Source organism: Schistocerca serialis, chromosome 3 (assembly GCF_023864345.2).
Source record: "Schistocerca serialis cubense isolate TAMUIC-IGC-003099 chromosome 3, iqSchSeri2.2, whole genome shotgun sequence".
In the NCBI taxonomy this organism is placed as follows: domain Eukaryota; kingdom Metazoa; phylum Arthropoda; class Insecta; order Orthoptera; family Acrididae; genus Schistocerca; species Schistocerca serialis.
Window position 1 is genome coordinate 292,113,639 of NC_064640.1, and position 18,619 is coordinate 292,132,257.

Consider the following 18,619-nt stretch of genomic DNA (forward strand, 5'->3'; position numbering starts at 1 on the left):
GTCATATATTACTTTGATGTTCGATCTGCTTTTTCTGGATGGATGTGTCTTCAATAACGAACTGTAGGTCGCAACTTTAGGTGGAGGTGTATGATAATCACCATAAATACGTTCAAGACGTTCTTCCTAAAATCTGGTTAAGATACTAACAGTACTGGATTTCTTTTCTAGTGAAGGTTCATTGTCACGAGAGCTGACAGCTTCTCTTTGAGGAGTACTCTTTCCGCCACTGTCACTAGCACACAATCTTGATCACTATTAATCTCGTTGTCGTCCATAAACACGTTTTCTTCATCGACTAGCCTATCCAATGTATCTTCAGTTGAGCAGTCAAATGAATATTCATGTTACTGAATAATCAGATCCACAAAATACATTTCGGAAGTGTGATCATACTGTCCTACAACGTCTCCTGTTGGCTAACGCCTTCTTACGAGTAACTTGGATGCAACATATTTAATACGTTTCCAACATTAACGGTTTTGTTCATCTTTGCTGCATATGTATGACAATACTAACACACATATTCTAAACGCGTCAACTACTTGCTGAGGTAACCGACTGGCAGGCGTGTTGCCCCCCCCCCCCCCCCCCAATCTCCAACATCTCCCGCCTCTTCAAGACTGCAAGCGGTGTTGTGTACAAACAAAGAGCAACACAATCACGATCTGTCGCAGGCGTGGTTAGATATGTGAGATGTCTCTGGATACAAATATTTGAAAACAAATTCCTGTTCTAGCCGAGAGCCGGCCGCGGTGGTCTAGCGGTTCTAGGCGCTCAGTCAGGAACCGCGCGACTGCTACTGTCGCAGGTTCGAATCCTGCCTCGGGCATGAATGTGTGTGATGTCCTTAGGTTAGGTAGGTTTAAGTAGTTCTAAGTTCTAGGGGACTGATGACCACAGATGTTAAGTCCCATAGTGCTCATAGCCATTTTTTCTAGCCGAGAGGCGTCCTTTGCTAGGAGAGAGTGTGTGACATTTACAACAACATGCCTGGAGATTTGTAAATCTTTCGCGATCATTTAGTTGAATCCTTGCACGACAGTTAATTTGCTGGCAAACGTGTTTGTCACGCATTACTTTTTGTGAACGTTTCATTACACTCGATATTCTTCAGTTATGTGAAATTATGTTCAGCCATGTTTCTCCACTTATATCGACGAAAAGTTATAACGAAGGACAGTCATAAAAACGAAACCTACCTGACACGACTAACTATGCAGACTGAGTTTCTATGTGAACTACAGCCACGAATAGTTCTTTGTGTTCTCCGAAGAGAACCAATTTTCTTGTTCTTCTGCCACTCAAGGGTTAGGTCTAGGGCCAGTTCCGGTCTCACCATCTCATCCTCTGTCTTCCCAGTTCTCTTGCCTCATGGTTTATAATCAATTGCTAGTTTAGGAATTCCGTGTGGTGACATACGGATTACACGTTCCCTCCATTTTCCTTTATACTGGATTGCCTTTTGAAGCCTTTCACAGTTTCTTAGAAATTCCATTTCTGATGTTTCTAGTTGCCGTAAATCTTTATTTCTCGGTGTCCAACTTTCTGCCCCAAAGAAAGTAGGAGTTGCCATGACATTTCAGTTGTGTCTCCTTTTTTGTTTTAGGCTTAATTGTTCTTCTTATTGTCCCACATATATGCTAGTAAGTGTTAATTTTTTTCTGTACATCCGTATCTTGATCACACGATATGACACTTCGTAAGTACTTGAAATGGGCTACTTGTTCTAGCGGTTTATTATTGAGGACTATTTTGGTCATACTGAGTGAATATCTAAAAGGCCGCTGTTTTCGTTTTATTTATGGATATAGTCAGATTGTAGCTTACACTTATCTCGTTTAGCTTATGTAATGCTATTTGTGATTTATCTTCGCTATCTTGTACGAAAACATGATCATCCGCGAGTAACTAGTTTATGTAACTCTCCAAGCATTTATGCCTAATGGTGGTCTATTTTTTATTCATTCACTGATCGTGTCATCTGTATAGATATTGAATAATGTTGATGACAAGCTGAACCATTATTTTACACCTTGATTTGTTTGTATCTCAGGTGTTATATCTTTAACCGGGTCATTTGTAATTCTAGTGTTCATTTATAGGCCTTTTGTGACTTGGATCATATGTTTAGGGATTTCTCTTTTTTAGATTATTGCCAATAGTTTGTCTCTGTGAATTCTGTCAAATCATTTTTCATAATTCACAAATGCTAGGTGAGTATCCAGATTAAATTCTCGTCTTTTTTGAATCACCTGTTTCAGTACAAAAACGTCGTCCATGTATGATCTTCACTTTCGGAAACATGCTTCCTCCTCCGTTAAAATTATATCCGAGATATTTCCTAGTCTTCCGTTTATTATTTTGCTATAGATGTTGTAAGAGGTATTGAGGATACTTACACGACTTTTTACAACTATAATTTATTTTGTCACACTTATTATATCTCTGAAACAATCATGTTATTCAGATTTAAGGCTTCAATGGCATTATTTACGTTAAGTACACCGGAAGAAAGAAAGCCACCCAAAGGCGACATCGCCGGCCGGAGTGGCCGAGCGGTTCTAGGCGCTACAGTCTGGAACAGCACGACCGCTACGGTCGCAGCTTAGAATCCTGCCTCGGGCATGGATGTGTGTGATGTCCTTAGGTTAGTTAGGTTTAAGTAGTTCTAAGTTCTAGGTGACTGATGACCTCAGAAGTTAAGTCCCGTAGTGCTCAGAGCCATTTTTTGAAAGGCGACATCATGCTAATACCGCGTAACACAACGTCTAGCGTCAACTCCGCAAGGGAGAGGCTGCAAGTTTGTTCAGTATGCCATATCCAGTTCAAGCCATCTTTTTATTAGATGCCAAATTTTAGGAATGTTGTTTGCTGCGTTTCATCGTCTGAGCATTGACGTAAGCAAGCGGCCTGTACACATGGATATTGTCAGTTTACTTCTTGGAAGATGGGTATGCCAACACCATGCTCGTCATAATATTGTACAAGATACTTGGTCACCAAGACTGTTGAAACAAACATCCTGGTTCATGTTCATGGTAACATGATGGTCTCGGTGCTAATCGTGGTGAGAAAACCAGCGCCAAAACATAACAGAACCACGTCTGGCCTGATCTACACTCTCCACACACTACGGGCTGAACACCTCATTGGACGTCCGCCCCCGGTAGCTGCGTGGTCAGCGCGACAGAATGTCAATCCTAAGGGCCCGGGTTCGATTCCCGGCTGGGTCGTAGATTTTCTCCGCTGAGGGACTGGGTGTTGTGTTGTCCTGACCATCATCATTTCATTCCCATAGACGCGCAAGTCGCCGAAGTGGCGTCAAATCGAAAGATTTGCACCCGGCGAACGGTCTACCCGACGGGAGGCCCTAGTCACACGACATTATTACCTCATTGGACTGTCAGTGCAGTCGACCCCTTGCAACATCTGAAAAACAGCAAAATCCCGACCTGTCAACTACACTACACGGCTCCAGTCAGCTACTGTCCAGTTTCCATACTGACTATCTCACTGAAGATGTGCATATTTGTGTGTCGCTGTGAGTAATGGCCTTTCGTGAGATACTGACTCCAAATATGTATCGAATGCAGTTCCCTTCACAACGAACGCTCGGAAGCCGATTAAGATGGACCTAGATTCACTGACAACAGTAATTCCAGTCGCGTTTGAAACTGTCACTGAAAAGACCCGACACTCATATCCAGTATTTGTCGGTTAGGATCTTTTACGAGCACTGCTCCTACGCCGTGTTACATGGCTGCCAGTGGTAGACCACTCGTTCTAGAAACGTTGTACAGTCCGCACTGATACACCAACAAATCAGGCAACTTCATTCACAGTGTTCTCATGGGCACGTCTGAATGATAGTTCCTTTCTGCGATTCTGTCAAGTCTCTATGTCGACCCATCTTAATGCGCTGTTTCTCTATAACTGACTGGCACTTACACACTTACGTCCGTTGTGAAGGCTAACATAAGCGCCTGGTATAAGTTCTACACTACCGACGACCAAAGTGAAGAATGAATTCTTTTAAGGGGGCAGCGAGTATTCTGTCCAGTGAACATTTGTTTCCGGTATCTATGCCTGTGGTCGATTATGTTTTGAATATTAGGAGTGTTCCACCTCGGAACACTTTACAGACTTCTCCTGCTAGGAAAGCCTGTAATAGAAGTTTAATATACACTGATGGAAAAAAAATCGCAACACCAAGGAGGAGTTCTGCGACATCAGCGAAAGTTGATAGCCGTGTTTCTACATCTAACAGGTGATGTTTATTGAATTTTTGCGCCAGTCGCATGACAGTGACTCCAGTAGCGCAAATACGGGGATGCAAATCAGGTTTGCTTAAAAGACACGCTGTAACTGTCCTGAATGTTTTAAGCTGACAAAGACGCCATTATCAACACCTGACTGAGTTTGAAAGAGGTCGTGCAACAGGGCTACGAGAAGATAGATGTTCCTTCTGCGGTATTGCAGAAAGACTTGGCAGGAATTTAGGCACTGTGCATGACCGCTGGCAACAGTTCAAAAATGTTCAAATGTGTGTGAAATCTTATGAGACTTAACTGCTAAGGTCATCAGTCCCTAAGCTTACACACCACTTAACCTAAATTATGCTAAGGACAAACACACACACCCATGCCCGAGTGAGGACTCGAACCTCCCCCGGGACCAGCCACACAGTCCATGACTGCAGCGCCTAAGACCGCTCGGCTAATCCCGCGCTGGCAACAGTGGTCACGGGACTGTATGTTCGCAAGAAGACCCTGCTCCAGACGGACACGTGTCACTACCGAGAGGAAAGACAATCGTATTCGGCGTATGGTTCTGGTGCATCGTACTGCCAGCAACAGCAATTTGAGCAGCAGTAGCCACCACAGTGGCACAACGAACTTTACGTCAGACGTCCTGTAGCGTGCATTCCACTGACCTCAAAGTACCACCATTTGCAATTTCAGTGGTGTCAAGCGAGAGCTTATTGGAGGGCAGGGCGGAGGTCTGTTGTGTTTCCTGATGGATACAGGGTTCTGCTTCGGTGCCAGTGACGACCGTGTGTTGGTTGGAAGAAAGCCGGCTGAGGGACTGCAACCAACCTGTCTGCGTGCTAGACACGCTGGACATACACCTCGAGTTATGGTCTGCGGTGAGATTTCGTACGGCAGAAAGAGCACTCTCGTGGTTATCTCATACACCCCGACTGCAAATGTGTACGTCGGTCTGGTAATTCGAACTGCTGTGCTGCCATTCATGAGCAGCATTCCATGGGGTGTTTTCCAACCGGACAACGCTCGCCCACGTGCGACCATTGTAACCCAACATGCTCTATAGGGTGTCGATATGTTGCATCATCAGATCATCAGATCATCAGATCTGTCTCCAATCGACCAGTTATGGAACATCATCGAATGACAACTCTAGCGTCATCCATAACTAACATTATCCGTCCCTGCATTGACCATCGAAGTGCAATAGGCATGGAACTCCATCCCACAAACTGACTTCCGGCACCTGCACTACACAATGAATGCAGGTTTGAATGTTTGCATGCAACAATCTGGCGGCTACACCGGTTATTAACGTAATAGCATTTCACATTTGAAATGGCCTATCTCGAGCTTACATTAAACTATGATCCTGCAGTGTTAATCACTGAAATATGTTACACAGATAAATTTATTCCCGAAATTTCATTACTCTACAGTAATTATTTTTTGCTGTAGCGATTTTCTTTTCTTCAGCGTGTTTTCTTATTCCATTTTCAATAATAGCATTCATTTTATGTATACGGCAGTCTTTTTCTAAAATTGCAAAAATCCTTCAAAAAGGAAGCTGGAAAACTGTTATGGTTATGTACCTAGGTATATAAATTCTATTCAAATTTTAATAAGTTACTATAGGAAAATCTTGTCAATACTGTATTTAAGAATCTATACGTTACATTATTACTCTACTATACGCTAATAATCAGTAAATGAAATCTGATTAAGAATGAATATAATGAAAAACCATTTACAATTTAAAAACATTTTGAAATAGGAACTACTGGCAACTAAGAAAAATTTCCATTTTTATGAGGGGGAAAATTTTTTAAGACTTTAATGAAACTCAGTTCATTTGCAAATATCACGTTTTCCGTGGTAGAAGACATTCCTTTTCAAGGTAAAAGGTGGTACATGACTGATGAATATGGCTTAATCGTCCATACGCTATGCCGGTAGTTTAAAAAAATATTCAAGATTTTACTCACTATAAAACTCTGTAACTGAAGAATTAATAATATCCTCAAATAACTTCAGTATATTATACAGCACATAAATATGTAGAACTCGTAGTATTTACAAACGCTGCACTAAACACAACCTCATTTCTCAGAACAGGGACAGTAGAAAATGCTGGTAACTGTTTATGGCGGTTTCTGGTGCGCATTACGTTGTGTGATTCTAAAATCAGTAACTAGGTAGAAACACCGACCTGGAAACATCACGCATCACGTGTTCGTAGGTACACTATCCTTCAGGTACAACACTCTCACCTACAATATTTTCAACACAAAAGTTTTATCTCAAGTACAGATAGTGTTGAGGATCAGTGGACTAAGTTCAACACCATCGTACAATATGCATTAGATGAGTATGTGCCAAGCAAGATCGTAAGAGATGGGAAGAGCCACCGTGGTACAACAACCGAGTTAGAAAATTGCTACGGAAGCAAAGGTAACTTCACAGCAAACATAAACATAGCTAAAGCCTTGCAACCAAACAAGAATCACACGAAGCGAAATGTAGTGTGAGGAGGGCTATGCGTTCAACTAATTCGAAAGTAAAGTTCCATGTACTGACTTGGCAGAAAATCCTAAGAAATTTTGGTCTTATGTCAAAACGTCCAGACACTCTGTGACCAAAATGGTACTGAAACCGAAGATGACAGACTAAAGGCCGAAATAATAAATGTCTTTTTCCAAAGCTGTTTCACAGAGTAAGATTGCACTGTAGTTCCTTCTCTAGATTCTCGCACAGATGACACAATGGTAGATATCGAACTAGATGACAGAGGGCTAGAAAAAGAATTAAAATCGCTCAAAAGAGGAAAGGCCGCTGGACCTGATGGGATACCAGTTCGATTTTACACAGAGTGCGCGAAGAAACTCGCCCCCCTTCTTGCAGCGGTATACCGTAGGTCTCTAGAAGAGCGTAGCGTTCCAAAAGATTGGGAAAGGGCACAGGTCATCCCCATTTTCAAGAAGGGATGTTCATCAGTTGTAGAATTTTGAACAAGTATTATGTTCGAGTATAATGCCTTTTCTGGAGACTAGAAACCTACTCTGTAGGATTCAGCATTGGTTTCGAAAAAGACGATCGTGTCACACCCAGCTTGCACTATTCGCCCACGAGACTCGGAGAGCCATAGACACAGGTTCCCAGGTAGATGCCGTGTTTCTTGACTTCCGCAAGGCGTTCGATACAGTTCCCCACAGTCGTTTATTGAACAAAGTAAGAGCGTATGGACTATCAGACAAATTGTGTGATTGGATTGAAGAGTTCCTAGATAACAGAACGCAGCATGTCATTCTGAATGGAGAGAAGTATTCCGAAGTAAGAGTGGTTTCAGGTGTACCGCAGGGGAGTGTCGTAGGACCGTTGCTATTCACAATATATATAAATGACCTTGTGGATAACATCAGAAGTTCACCGAGGCTTTTTGCGGTTGATGCTGTAGTATATCGAGAGGTTGTAACAATGGAAAATTGTGCTGAAATGCAGGAGGATCTGCAACGAATTGACGCATGGTGCAGGGAATGGCAATTGAATCTCAATGTAGACAAGTGCAATGTGCTGCGAATACATAGAAAGAAAGATCCTTTATCATTTAGCTACAATATAGCAGGTCAGCAACTGGAAGCAGTTAATTCCATAAATTATCTGGGAGTAGGCATTAGGAGTGATCTAAAATGGAATGACCACATAAATTAATCGTCGGTAAAGCAGATGCCAGACTGACATTCATTGGAAGAATCCTAAGGGAATGCAGTCCGAAAACAAAGGAAGTAGGTTATAGTACACGTGTTCGCCCACTGCTTGAATACTGCTCACCGGGGTGGGATCCGTACCAGATAGGGTTGATAGAGGAGATAGAGAAGATCCAACGGAGAGCAGCGCGCTTCGTTACTGGATCATTTAGTAATCGCGAAAGCGTTACGGAGATGATAGATAAAATCCAGTGGAAGACTCTGCAATAGAGACGCTCAGTAGCTCGGTACAGGCTTTTATTGAAGTTTCGAGAACATACCTTCACCGAGGAGTCAAGCAGTATATTGCTCCCTCCTGCATATATCTCGCGAAGAGACCATGAGGATAAAATCAGAGAGATTAGAGCCCACACAGAGGCATACCGACAATCTTTCTTTCCACGAACAATACGAGACTGGAATAGAAGGGATAGAGGCACTCAGAGTACCCTCCGACACACACCGTCAGGTGGCTTGCGGAGTATAGATGTAGATGTAGATTGACATACGTGTTTTCTCCGTCTTACGTCTACTCGCTGCTGTGGACTCCAACCTTTATTCTGCGAAACTGAAAAGGAAAGGGTGGTTAGGGTTCAACGACCCGATGAAATTATTTGGTCCTTAGCAACAGAATTTTCGTTTTTTTTAAATATATCTCTAGCATTGGAAGTGTTGTTTTTTCGACCTCCCCATTGTAGGGAGTGTTCGAAATGACAATAATATAGATCGTAGTGGGATCGTTAATGCAAAGTATTTTTTTTTTTTCGTTTAACATACATGGCATGCAAACCGTGTGAGTGGCGGAGGCCAACAGCGTGGCCGTAGCCAGTCACGACAGTTCCCACAGCCGTTTGTCACGCAAGGTCGCCTGCGCAATAGCGCCTTTCATTTGGCGTTGAATCAAGTTCAACAGCGTATTCGGCATGACAAGTCAACTACATTGTAACTAAATGAAAACGGGATCCCGAACATTCATAGCTCATAAGCAGTAATTACACACAGAGCGAGAGACGGAGTAAATACTCCAGATTTAGAACCAAGAACAGCTGACAAGACTAGTACGTTAGAAGCAGATACCCTAGGTATAACGAAGTAGCTTAAATCACTTAACAAAGGAAAGTCTTCCGTTCCATACAATATACAAGGGATGTTCGGAAAGTAAGTTCCGATCGGGCACAAAATGGAAACCACTGTGAAAAGCAAAAATATTTTATTTGCAACAGTTAGCTACACCTTCTACAAATTAATCTGCATAATTGACGCTCCGACTTCGACATTCGTAATAGCGTTGTAGCAACTTTCCAATATTCTCGTCATAGAAGGCAGCCGCCAGTGCTTGCCGCCAATTCTCTACAGTGGTCTACAGCTCGCTGTCCGTGCCAGAATGTTGTCTTCACAGGCACTGATTCATGTGAGGAAAGATGAAACTCAGAGGGAGCCAATTACGGGCTGTATTGTGAGTGATCAAACATTTCCCAGCGAAAACGCTGCAGGAGCATCTTCATTGCCCCTGCAGAATGCGGCTGAGAATTGTTTAGAAAGGAGATACGCATGACAGTTATATGATATGGGCTGCATAGCTTCGGGGTAAATTTACCACCGGGGCCTCGTGCTTGGCGGGAGACACTATTTTCTAGGCATATTTACGTGCTCATAGTGCGCTAACGCCTTAAAAGAGCGACGTGACGCGATCGACGGGCGTATTAGAGTCATTGCCCAACACGTCCATGCAAAGCTTCATCCGGTTTTCACAGTAGTTTCCATTTCGCGACCGATCGGAACTTACTTTCCGGATAGCGCTAGTAGTAATTAGGTTCCTTTAAGAGTATACTGATACAACAGACTTATTCTTAGCAGTCATACACAACCGCTCGCTCGACGAAAGATCCGTACCTAAAGACTGGAAAGCTGCACAGTACACCAGTACTTGAGAAAGGAAGGAGGAGTACGCTCAGACACTGTACCGTGACATTTTCACGTGGAAATAGCCAACGAGAATAAAGCGCGTGCGCTTGAGCATACTAATTCCCATCATGCCCCGCGGCCAACCGTGCAGTTTGAACCTCCTAACACAAACCATTCAGAAGTTATGACGATTTTATTTCATATAGTTCAAGAATTGTCACCCTGTACCTACCTATACAATGTACAGTGGTTTCTGGAGCAAACATATGAATGTATAACAGCAGCTTATACTTTCTTCGTTTCAAGAAACACGCAGTGTATTACAAAGAAGGGCCACATAGCAATGTAATATTCGTGAGAGTGATTACATTCCGAAATGCTGCCCAACAGTTTCATTAAAATTTTGCCTTCACGCACACAGTGTGAAAATATATCCTTCTAGTGTACTTTTGGGAACATGTAGCCTTCGTTGAACATGCACTTTATTTTTGTTATAAAGGCTATTTTACACGCTGTGTATTATCTATCAAATTCACAAGCATTTTCTCTTTATCTGGTTGCAGACATGATGAGCGTAGCTGCTGCATTTCCGACCCACAGAAAGTGGAAGTGCAGGCGGTTGTTGTCAACTGCCAAGAGTTGAAAAGTCTCAACAATGTATATGAACCAACTACAGTACAAGTGGAAACGGCGCCTGCGTTACCTCAGGTATTTGTCCATACCACAGCATATAAAGTCAAACAATTCATTATTTTTAGTAATGTATGAACAGTTTGTTCAGTTTATTTATTAATTATGTATTACTTTACTAATGTTTCTGAAAGCAGTCTAGTTACTTAATACATGTTTTAATGTTTGAAATCTGCAAAATATTTCCATGGTTATGAAGTAATATAGAACGAGGTAAGGCGTTTGTCTGTACTGGTATCCGGTAGTTTAGTGTATTTTTTGAGTCAGAGTTCAGTTTTATGTATGCATTCAGTTGAAGTTCGAAAGCTATAGCTTGAGGAACAATGACAACAGTAATAACAAGAATATCTACAATGGCGACACGGTACTAAATCCTCCTTAGATAGACCGGTAACAAAAATAGGAGATAACAAAATTTTCTTGGAATAGATACTTTCAGTAATCGCAACAGTGAATAATGAGCACACTGACAGCCACACACGCGCTATTCTGACAACGACTCCCCTTGCCGCTGTCGACTCCTATCTGTCTGCTCAATTTCGGCCACGCCATCGCCTCGCTCAACGCCAGACGCTGGCAGCTCGAGAGCTATATTTGTAAGTTATGTTTCAATCTATCGTAGGGCTGTTCATAAGAGACAAGGACAAGGTCTAGCAATTAAGTTTACTGAAATACAGGTTGTATCAAAACTTTGTGGTCAAACACTTATGACACACTGCTGACAGAAAGTCCGCCTCTGTGGCTGAGTGGTCAGTCTACCTGCAGCGGTGGTGGCGAGTGATTATCCCGTCGTGCTTCGCGCAGTGGCTGACTTTGTTCACATCCACACCGTAAAGCTGTCGGCACACGGACCTTGCATTCGAACGTTGAGCGTTGAGCGTGCCGAGTTTATGACGTAATAGCGTGGAGTCTTTCCGAACGTGCAGAGCAATATCTGGCATGTCAGATACTCTGAGCGTGCGTCTGAGCGTTGACCAATGAGATGGCACAACGCCACCTACGACACACATAGGCCGTCCCCCTTCAGTACAGACTTGTGAGGCGCCATGTTGGCATTTCATTTCATGCCTATATGTATATATGCTGTTTCTGAGCACCAGCAAATTGAGAATCACTGGCAAACCCGTTGTTACCTGCCTGATTCGTTCCAATAAAATAATGAGAAACATCATATTCGTGGCAAAAGAATTATTGTAACTTGCGTATTATAAGAGTAGGCTATTTGAAGGCAGCGACGCAGTGAAAATTCACCCAAAACGTATTGTTCTTGGTACAATTTGTTATAATTAAATTTAAATTAGTAACATATGTACGATTAAGGTTTTCAGCAATGGGTAACATACTATGATTAGAAACACTCGGCGTGTTGTTGGTATAGTGTAATGACTAACGTGCCGGCACGGTAGCTCAGCGTGTTCGGTCAGAGGGTTAGCTGCCCTCTGTAATAAAAAAACTGAGATCATGGATGAACAATGAACTCAAACAAGATTCATGGAACGTCCGCCCCGAACAAATATAACGAGCACTAACGAACAAAAAAAAGTTAGCTGCCCTCTGTAATAAAAAGATTGAGTTAATGGATCAACTACGAACTGAAACGGGTGTCTTGCGACGTCCGCCCCGAGCAGATACAACGAACGAAAGCGAACAAAATGAGATTTTAAAAAAAAGCGTCAGTATCTGCTACTGAATTGTGTGTTGGGGTGATAGTTGCCACATTCTATTTTTTTTTTCATCCTAACATTCGCGTTTTTATTAGGTTCTGATACTTTATTATTAGTTCAATATAAGTATATACTATAATATTTGATGTTATGTAAATATAAGTTCAACTTTTCTTGAGGGATGACTTTGTTCGATTGGCTTAATCTACAGCACAGCTTGCGCTACTTGTATAAAGATGTTTTGCCCCTTTTTCTTTTACACTTCGTAATTCATATGTTGCAAAGATTCTGCTACTGGGTAGGAACAGTGATCAAGTAAGACTGACGGGGTTTTACTAAAATGTGGGAATGATAAAATAATGTTTATCTTATGCGGAGAAGTATTCCAAATTTGTACCGCAATGTTTGTAATGGAACTTTTATAAGCCTGTGTCCTTATTGATTGGACATGGTACTTTCCTTTTCGTGGATAATGGAGGAAATGTGCGTTTTAATAGAGCTAACGTGGGAATTTTACGCGCGCCCGTTCAGTAAACAATGTGATTTACGAACTAGAAACATCCCTCAGCTGCCGCTGGAGTGCGTTGCAATCGCATATACCACGTTGGTATGGAAATGTCGTGTGGCTAGGGCCTCCCGTCGGGTAGACCGTTCGCCTGGTGCAGGTCTTTCGATTTGACGCCACTTCGGCGACCTGCGTGTCGATGGGGATGAAATGATGATGATTAGGACAACACAACACCCAGTCCCTGAGCGGAGAAAATTTCCGACCCAGCCGGGAATCGAACCCGGGCCCTTAGGATTGACAGTCTGTCACGCTGACCACTCAGCTACCGGGGCGGACTTACCACGTTGGTGCCCACATACCGTATGCACAAGTCGCATCGTTCCTGAGCGTTCAGCAGCACGTTGAACTCGGCACGCTCAACGTTAACGTTCGACAGCACGGTCCGTGTGCCGACGGCTTTACGCCAGCGTTTCGCCGTAGTCTGAGTCTTCTGTAAAGAACAATCAGTGTTGGCTAAACTTAATAGAAAAGACACAATGTAATTTACTTCCGATCAGTGTTTTGCCCGACCCAAGTCTTTTAAAGTCAAGCATGGCTAGAAGTCAAAGTTCGATCTGAAGATGCAATCAGACATCATTTCTCACTTGTCATGTATCTTCGGATCATACGAGAAAGTTGTGGAATCCACTGGTCGTTCGCTTCAGTTCAATCACAATGATGGTGAGGTTACTGCTAACCATACAGGAATAGCTATTAGAACTATTAGGATATATGAATTACCTTTTGCAGTTCCTGCGGAGCAAATAATATAGTGATAGCCCCCAGTGGGAAAGTTCCATCTAAATTCGCCGAGAAATGGTCATATGCCCATAAATTTCCAGTTTTGAACTTTGTTAGGCAGCTGAAGATGGACCTTCAACGACATATACCGTCATACATTAACGTTTGTGGATATAGAGATTTCGTTATTATGGCGGCCAACCAAGGACGTGAGCAATCTGCAATTCGCCAAATCATTTTCGTGTGCATCAATAGACGAGTTGCACAGCTGCAAACAGGAGAAACAGTGGAGCCTCCGGAGATGACAATTTTGTTCACTACTTACGCAGCGGCGGCACTTCGTCAAATGACCGAACAACCCACTAGAGAAAATAATGTAGAACCCCGTCCCGAAAATAGCATTCAGCAGCACCCTGAGACCCCTATGGCTATTCCTGAGAGAAAAGAAGAGCCGTCAACTGATACTGAAATAATTGAAGTTATATAAAAATCTCAGACTTCGTCAACAGAACAAACTTCCTCCAACAAAGCAAAGAGCAATAACCGACGAACGCATGTCAACACAAACCCAACAAGAAATTCCGGATACCAAAGAGAGTCAAAAAACTGCTAAATCCCCAAGGATCGAAGATTGGCGAACTAGGATACTGAGAAGACAGCTACAAGAACAGCAATAACGTCACAGTTTTACGTAAAAGGCTGTTACCACCAGAGACTAGGCAGCAGAGGTAGAAGATGGAAACATGGACGCTGATATGAGGGAGATTCCAGTGAATTCTAGAATTACTGAATATCCTTCGAAGACAACTGAAGCGGCAGTCGAAGATACGAGTCTAGGTACATAGGAACATGATAAAGAAGAGGACTGTGACGTAAATTAAAATGTAGAATATTCATCGTCACTACAGTACAACCACAAGCGAGTGATCTGAAAGTATATAAAATTACTACATTAAATATAAATAAGATCTGAAGTTCCCTCAAGCTTAACAACATCTAAGACCAATTATACGCTGCTGACACTGATGTCCTGTTGCTACAGGAGGTATCAGAACCAATTTAGAACAAATACCTGGCTACAACGTGATAGCCAACCCGTGACGTGGCTCTGATACGCAGAGCGGAATTCTTTAAAGAAGAGATGGTTCCGCTATTTGCGGTCCAACTAATCCTGGCGGGAGATTTTAGCTTTGTAATTAAGGTCAAAGCTCAGACGCCACATTTTAACAAATCGCTGGAACTAGGACACATAGCTAAGGACTTTGTTTCAATCGATATGTGGGAGAACAAGTTTGGAGCGTCGCCTGGTTTAACTCACGTGGCAAATCACTCTACAGGTAGATTAGACCGAATAAGATAACCTCAAACACCAAATTTTACAAACTGAGATTTAGCCATCCAGCTTCTGAGACCATGCAGCTTATATTTGTACACTGAATTTGAAGAAACAGGAAACGTACCGACGTAAAGGACAATGGAAATTCAATGTTGCACATATAGAAAATCCATAATGTAGACAGCGGTTCACTCAGGCGTGTAATGAAAGTGAAGCTAATTTCAGTACGTATGATTCGACAATAAAATGGCGGACAGAATGCACTAAACTAAAAATTCAGCAATCCATGATGAAATATTCACGGGATATGCTATAGTTATTGAAAACTACTCCAGAATTAAAACAATGCTAACCAAAATGTTAATTTCAAAACGGAAACAGATACAAGGCTTCAAAATCAGAGCTAGAATGGATAATACGGCAAAAGATGAAGAGACGTCCATGTGCCACCTGATACGCGAGAATGAAAGAGCAAGAAGAAAGATATTACCTGAACTAAAATCCCACGAAGGCACTATTTGAACACGGTGAAACTGTATTAGAAATGCCATCCAGAACCATTACACAGAACTGATGTCCAATAAAACGATCGACTCAAATGCACCTGACGGTTTTGAAGCAACTTGACGACCAGACTTAGCTTTGCGGATATAGACGACCTCGTTACAGATGTGACAGAAAATGAGCTGGAAGGTGTTATGTTTCAGGGTCTAAAAACCAAATTCCCCGATATGACAGTATCCAAATGGAACATTATAAAGTCTCCTGGCCACAACTGAAGACGAAACTGAATGCGATATGCAACGAATTAATGAAGCCTGATACGAACATTCCTCAAAAATTTAGAAAAAGGCTTTTGTATTAGTACGACAGAGAGCAAGTAATAACACCATAAGGAATTTAAGGCAGATTACATTGTTAAATAGCGATTACAAAATTTTTACCCGTATTCTGTCAGTAAAGATGAAAACTGTGATGAACACCGTCATTGGATCACACCAGACGAGTGTCGGAAAAGGCAGATCCATATATCAAACACTAGCGGACTACATGGATAAAATGTCTGTCGAAGACGCCTCCAAGATGAAATGTGCTACATAAGCTTAGATTTTGAAATAGCTTTTGACAGAGTGAACCACTTCTATCTATTCAAAATCATGCAGACACTGTGGTTTACCCTGCAATTCATCAGCATAACACAGAATTTGTTACGGAGTAGTACATCAAGGGTCATAACACACGGTCCGACAGGTGGTCTATTCCAATAAACAGTTCAGTAAGGAAGGGATGCCCTATGTTGATGGCATTTTTTGTCATCGCCATAGAACCACTGTTGGTCACCTTGACGGAACGTTTAAAAAGACTGCAGATAAAGGGACAAATGTTCAAAATGTGTGTGAAATCTTATGGGACTTAACTGCTAAGGTCATCAGTCCCTAAGCTTACACACTACTTAACCTAAATTATCGTAAGGACAAACACACACACCCATGCCCGAGGGAGGACTCGAACCTCCGCCGGGACCAGCCGCACAGTCCATGACTGCAACGCCCGAGACCGCTCGGCTAATCCTGCGCGACACATAAAGGGACAGAAGAGTGTGTAGAGCTTAAGCTGGCGATATTGCCTAACTTGTCATGAATGTCAATGAGATAGAGATGGCTCTCCAGATAATAAGGGAATATGAAAAAGCATCAGTTGCACAACTGAATGGGACGAAATCAGGAATCATGTACACTGGGCAAGGAAAAGGGGTGATACATCACAGTCAATTAAAAGAAACTGTTAAGGTAAAATGTCTAGTAGTCGCTTTTAGGACGATAATACGCCACACCATAGCCGCCAGTTATAAGCAGTTGCTCACCAAGGCTTGCGCTTGTACACAGATACAGTGTCAGAAAATTAGATGAGCTTCAAAACGTTCGATTGATGAATTTATACATCACTGAAAAAATAAGTAGTGGCCCAAGTTCTACCTATACGTCACGATTTAACGAAAAGTGTGCTGTAAACTCTTGGACATTTTATATTTAGTGGCCACATTTCTAAAGTACAATATGACACGTTGACTCTCCCGACACTAAAATGAGGACCACATTTCATCGACATGCACAAGAAGACACAAGCCCTTTACGTGTGCAAAACCTACAAGATGTGGAGAATGTCACCGAACAGTCTAATCGCTCATCCCCCGGACGAAATTACTCCGGCTTATCTCCGGCCACCTATTGACGTACACCACATACCTGCTGCTCTCCATCACTTCAGGTATTTTCTCATAAAGTACAGTTATATACACACGAAAGTTCCTGAAATGAAAATGACTAAAGTTAACGAAATCTACGAGAATATAATTGAAAATAAATCAAGATATGTAATAGACCACATTTCCGACCAACAATTGGCGTTCGAGGCGGGAAAACATCCATAACTGCCTCTTTCCTACACGGGTAAAAGTTCTGTGGTACACTGCCGTAAACATAGAAATCGCGACGAAGTCTAGTCTCCATGCAATCCATTTAACAGACTCGCCAATGTGCATAACATGTAACCTAACTGACAGCGAGGAACACAGACTCGTCTGCAATATCACAAAAGATATAAGGGGCTACATAAGGCAGAAACTGGCAAGCATCAGGAGGACTTCGCCGAATGCAATAACGCCAGCCGATTTGCTCAATCCTGATGCAAACCCATTTCCAAAGGTTAAATATAATGCTGTGAACTGTTTATTAGGACTCAGGATGTACTACACTACCAACAAAAAAGATAAGAACAAAGAGGATTTTGTATAAACCTAACCATGCAGCACCACATGATACAACGGAGTAAAAACTATAAGAAAAGTGTTTTGCTAGTTTCTTGTGTAAGACTAATATATAAAATACAATTGGACATCTGAAACAGCGGGATTCGTCAAAGATGGAAAAGGCGCGTAAGTGCGGACGTATGAGGAACTATTGAGCTCCATTCAGTTATTTCTATAATTATTTTACCATTTTCAGAAAAAAAAACATTCAGAACAGTCATCGCATGGCCGATGAGGGCAACAACGAATAAAGCGCTTAGGCCCTACGTGCAGATTTTCAAATTTTAAATTTGTATTCTTTTGTTTGCAACTGATGGGAAAGCAATTTTAATATTCTTTCAAGTGTGTGAGTGCTTAAGCCGGAGCGACGTTTATGTTACATGCCGTATGTGAAAGGTTGCCAGTGTATAGTTTTCTTATATTCCTCAGTTTCATTTTAATAGTATAATCAGTACCGAGAACAACCTCCTCTGGCCGTAGTAACGGCTTTGATACGCCTGGGCATTGAGTCAAATGGAGCTTGGATGGCGTGTACAGGTACAGCTGCCCATGAACCTTCAACACGATACCACAGTTCATCACGAGTAGTGACTGGTGCATTGTGACGACCCAGTTGCTCGGAGACCATTGACCAGACGTTTTCAATTGGTGAGAGATCTGGAGAATCTGCTGGTCAGGGCAGCAGTCGAACATTTTCTGTATCCAGAAAGGCCCGTACAGGACCTGCAACATGCGGTCGTGCACTATCCTGCTGAAATGTAGGGTTTCGCAGAGATCGAATGAAGGGTAGAGCCACGGGTCGTAACACATCTGAAATGTAACGTCCACTGTTCAAAGTGCCGTCAATGCGAACAAGCGGTGACCGAGACGTGTAACCAATGGCACCCCATACCATCACGCCGGGTGATACGCCAGT

At 42.4% G+C, this 18,619-nt stretch overlaps 1 protein-coding gene across 1 annotated transcript in view; it reads left to right on the plus strand.

Moving 5' to 3' along the window:
• Positions 1-18,619, plus strand: part of LOC126470081 (facilitated trehalose transporter Tret1-2 homolog) — a 315,904-nt gene that overhangs the window by 140,779 nt on the left and 156,506 nt on the right. Inside the window, exon 2 of the mRNA XM_050097592.1 lies at positions 10,480-10,624. Within this exon, the coding sequence (XP_049953549.1) occupies positions 10,480-10,624 (145 nt within the window). The remainder of the gene's footprint in view (positions 1-10,479; positions 10,625-18,619) is intronic.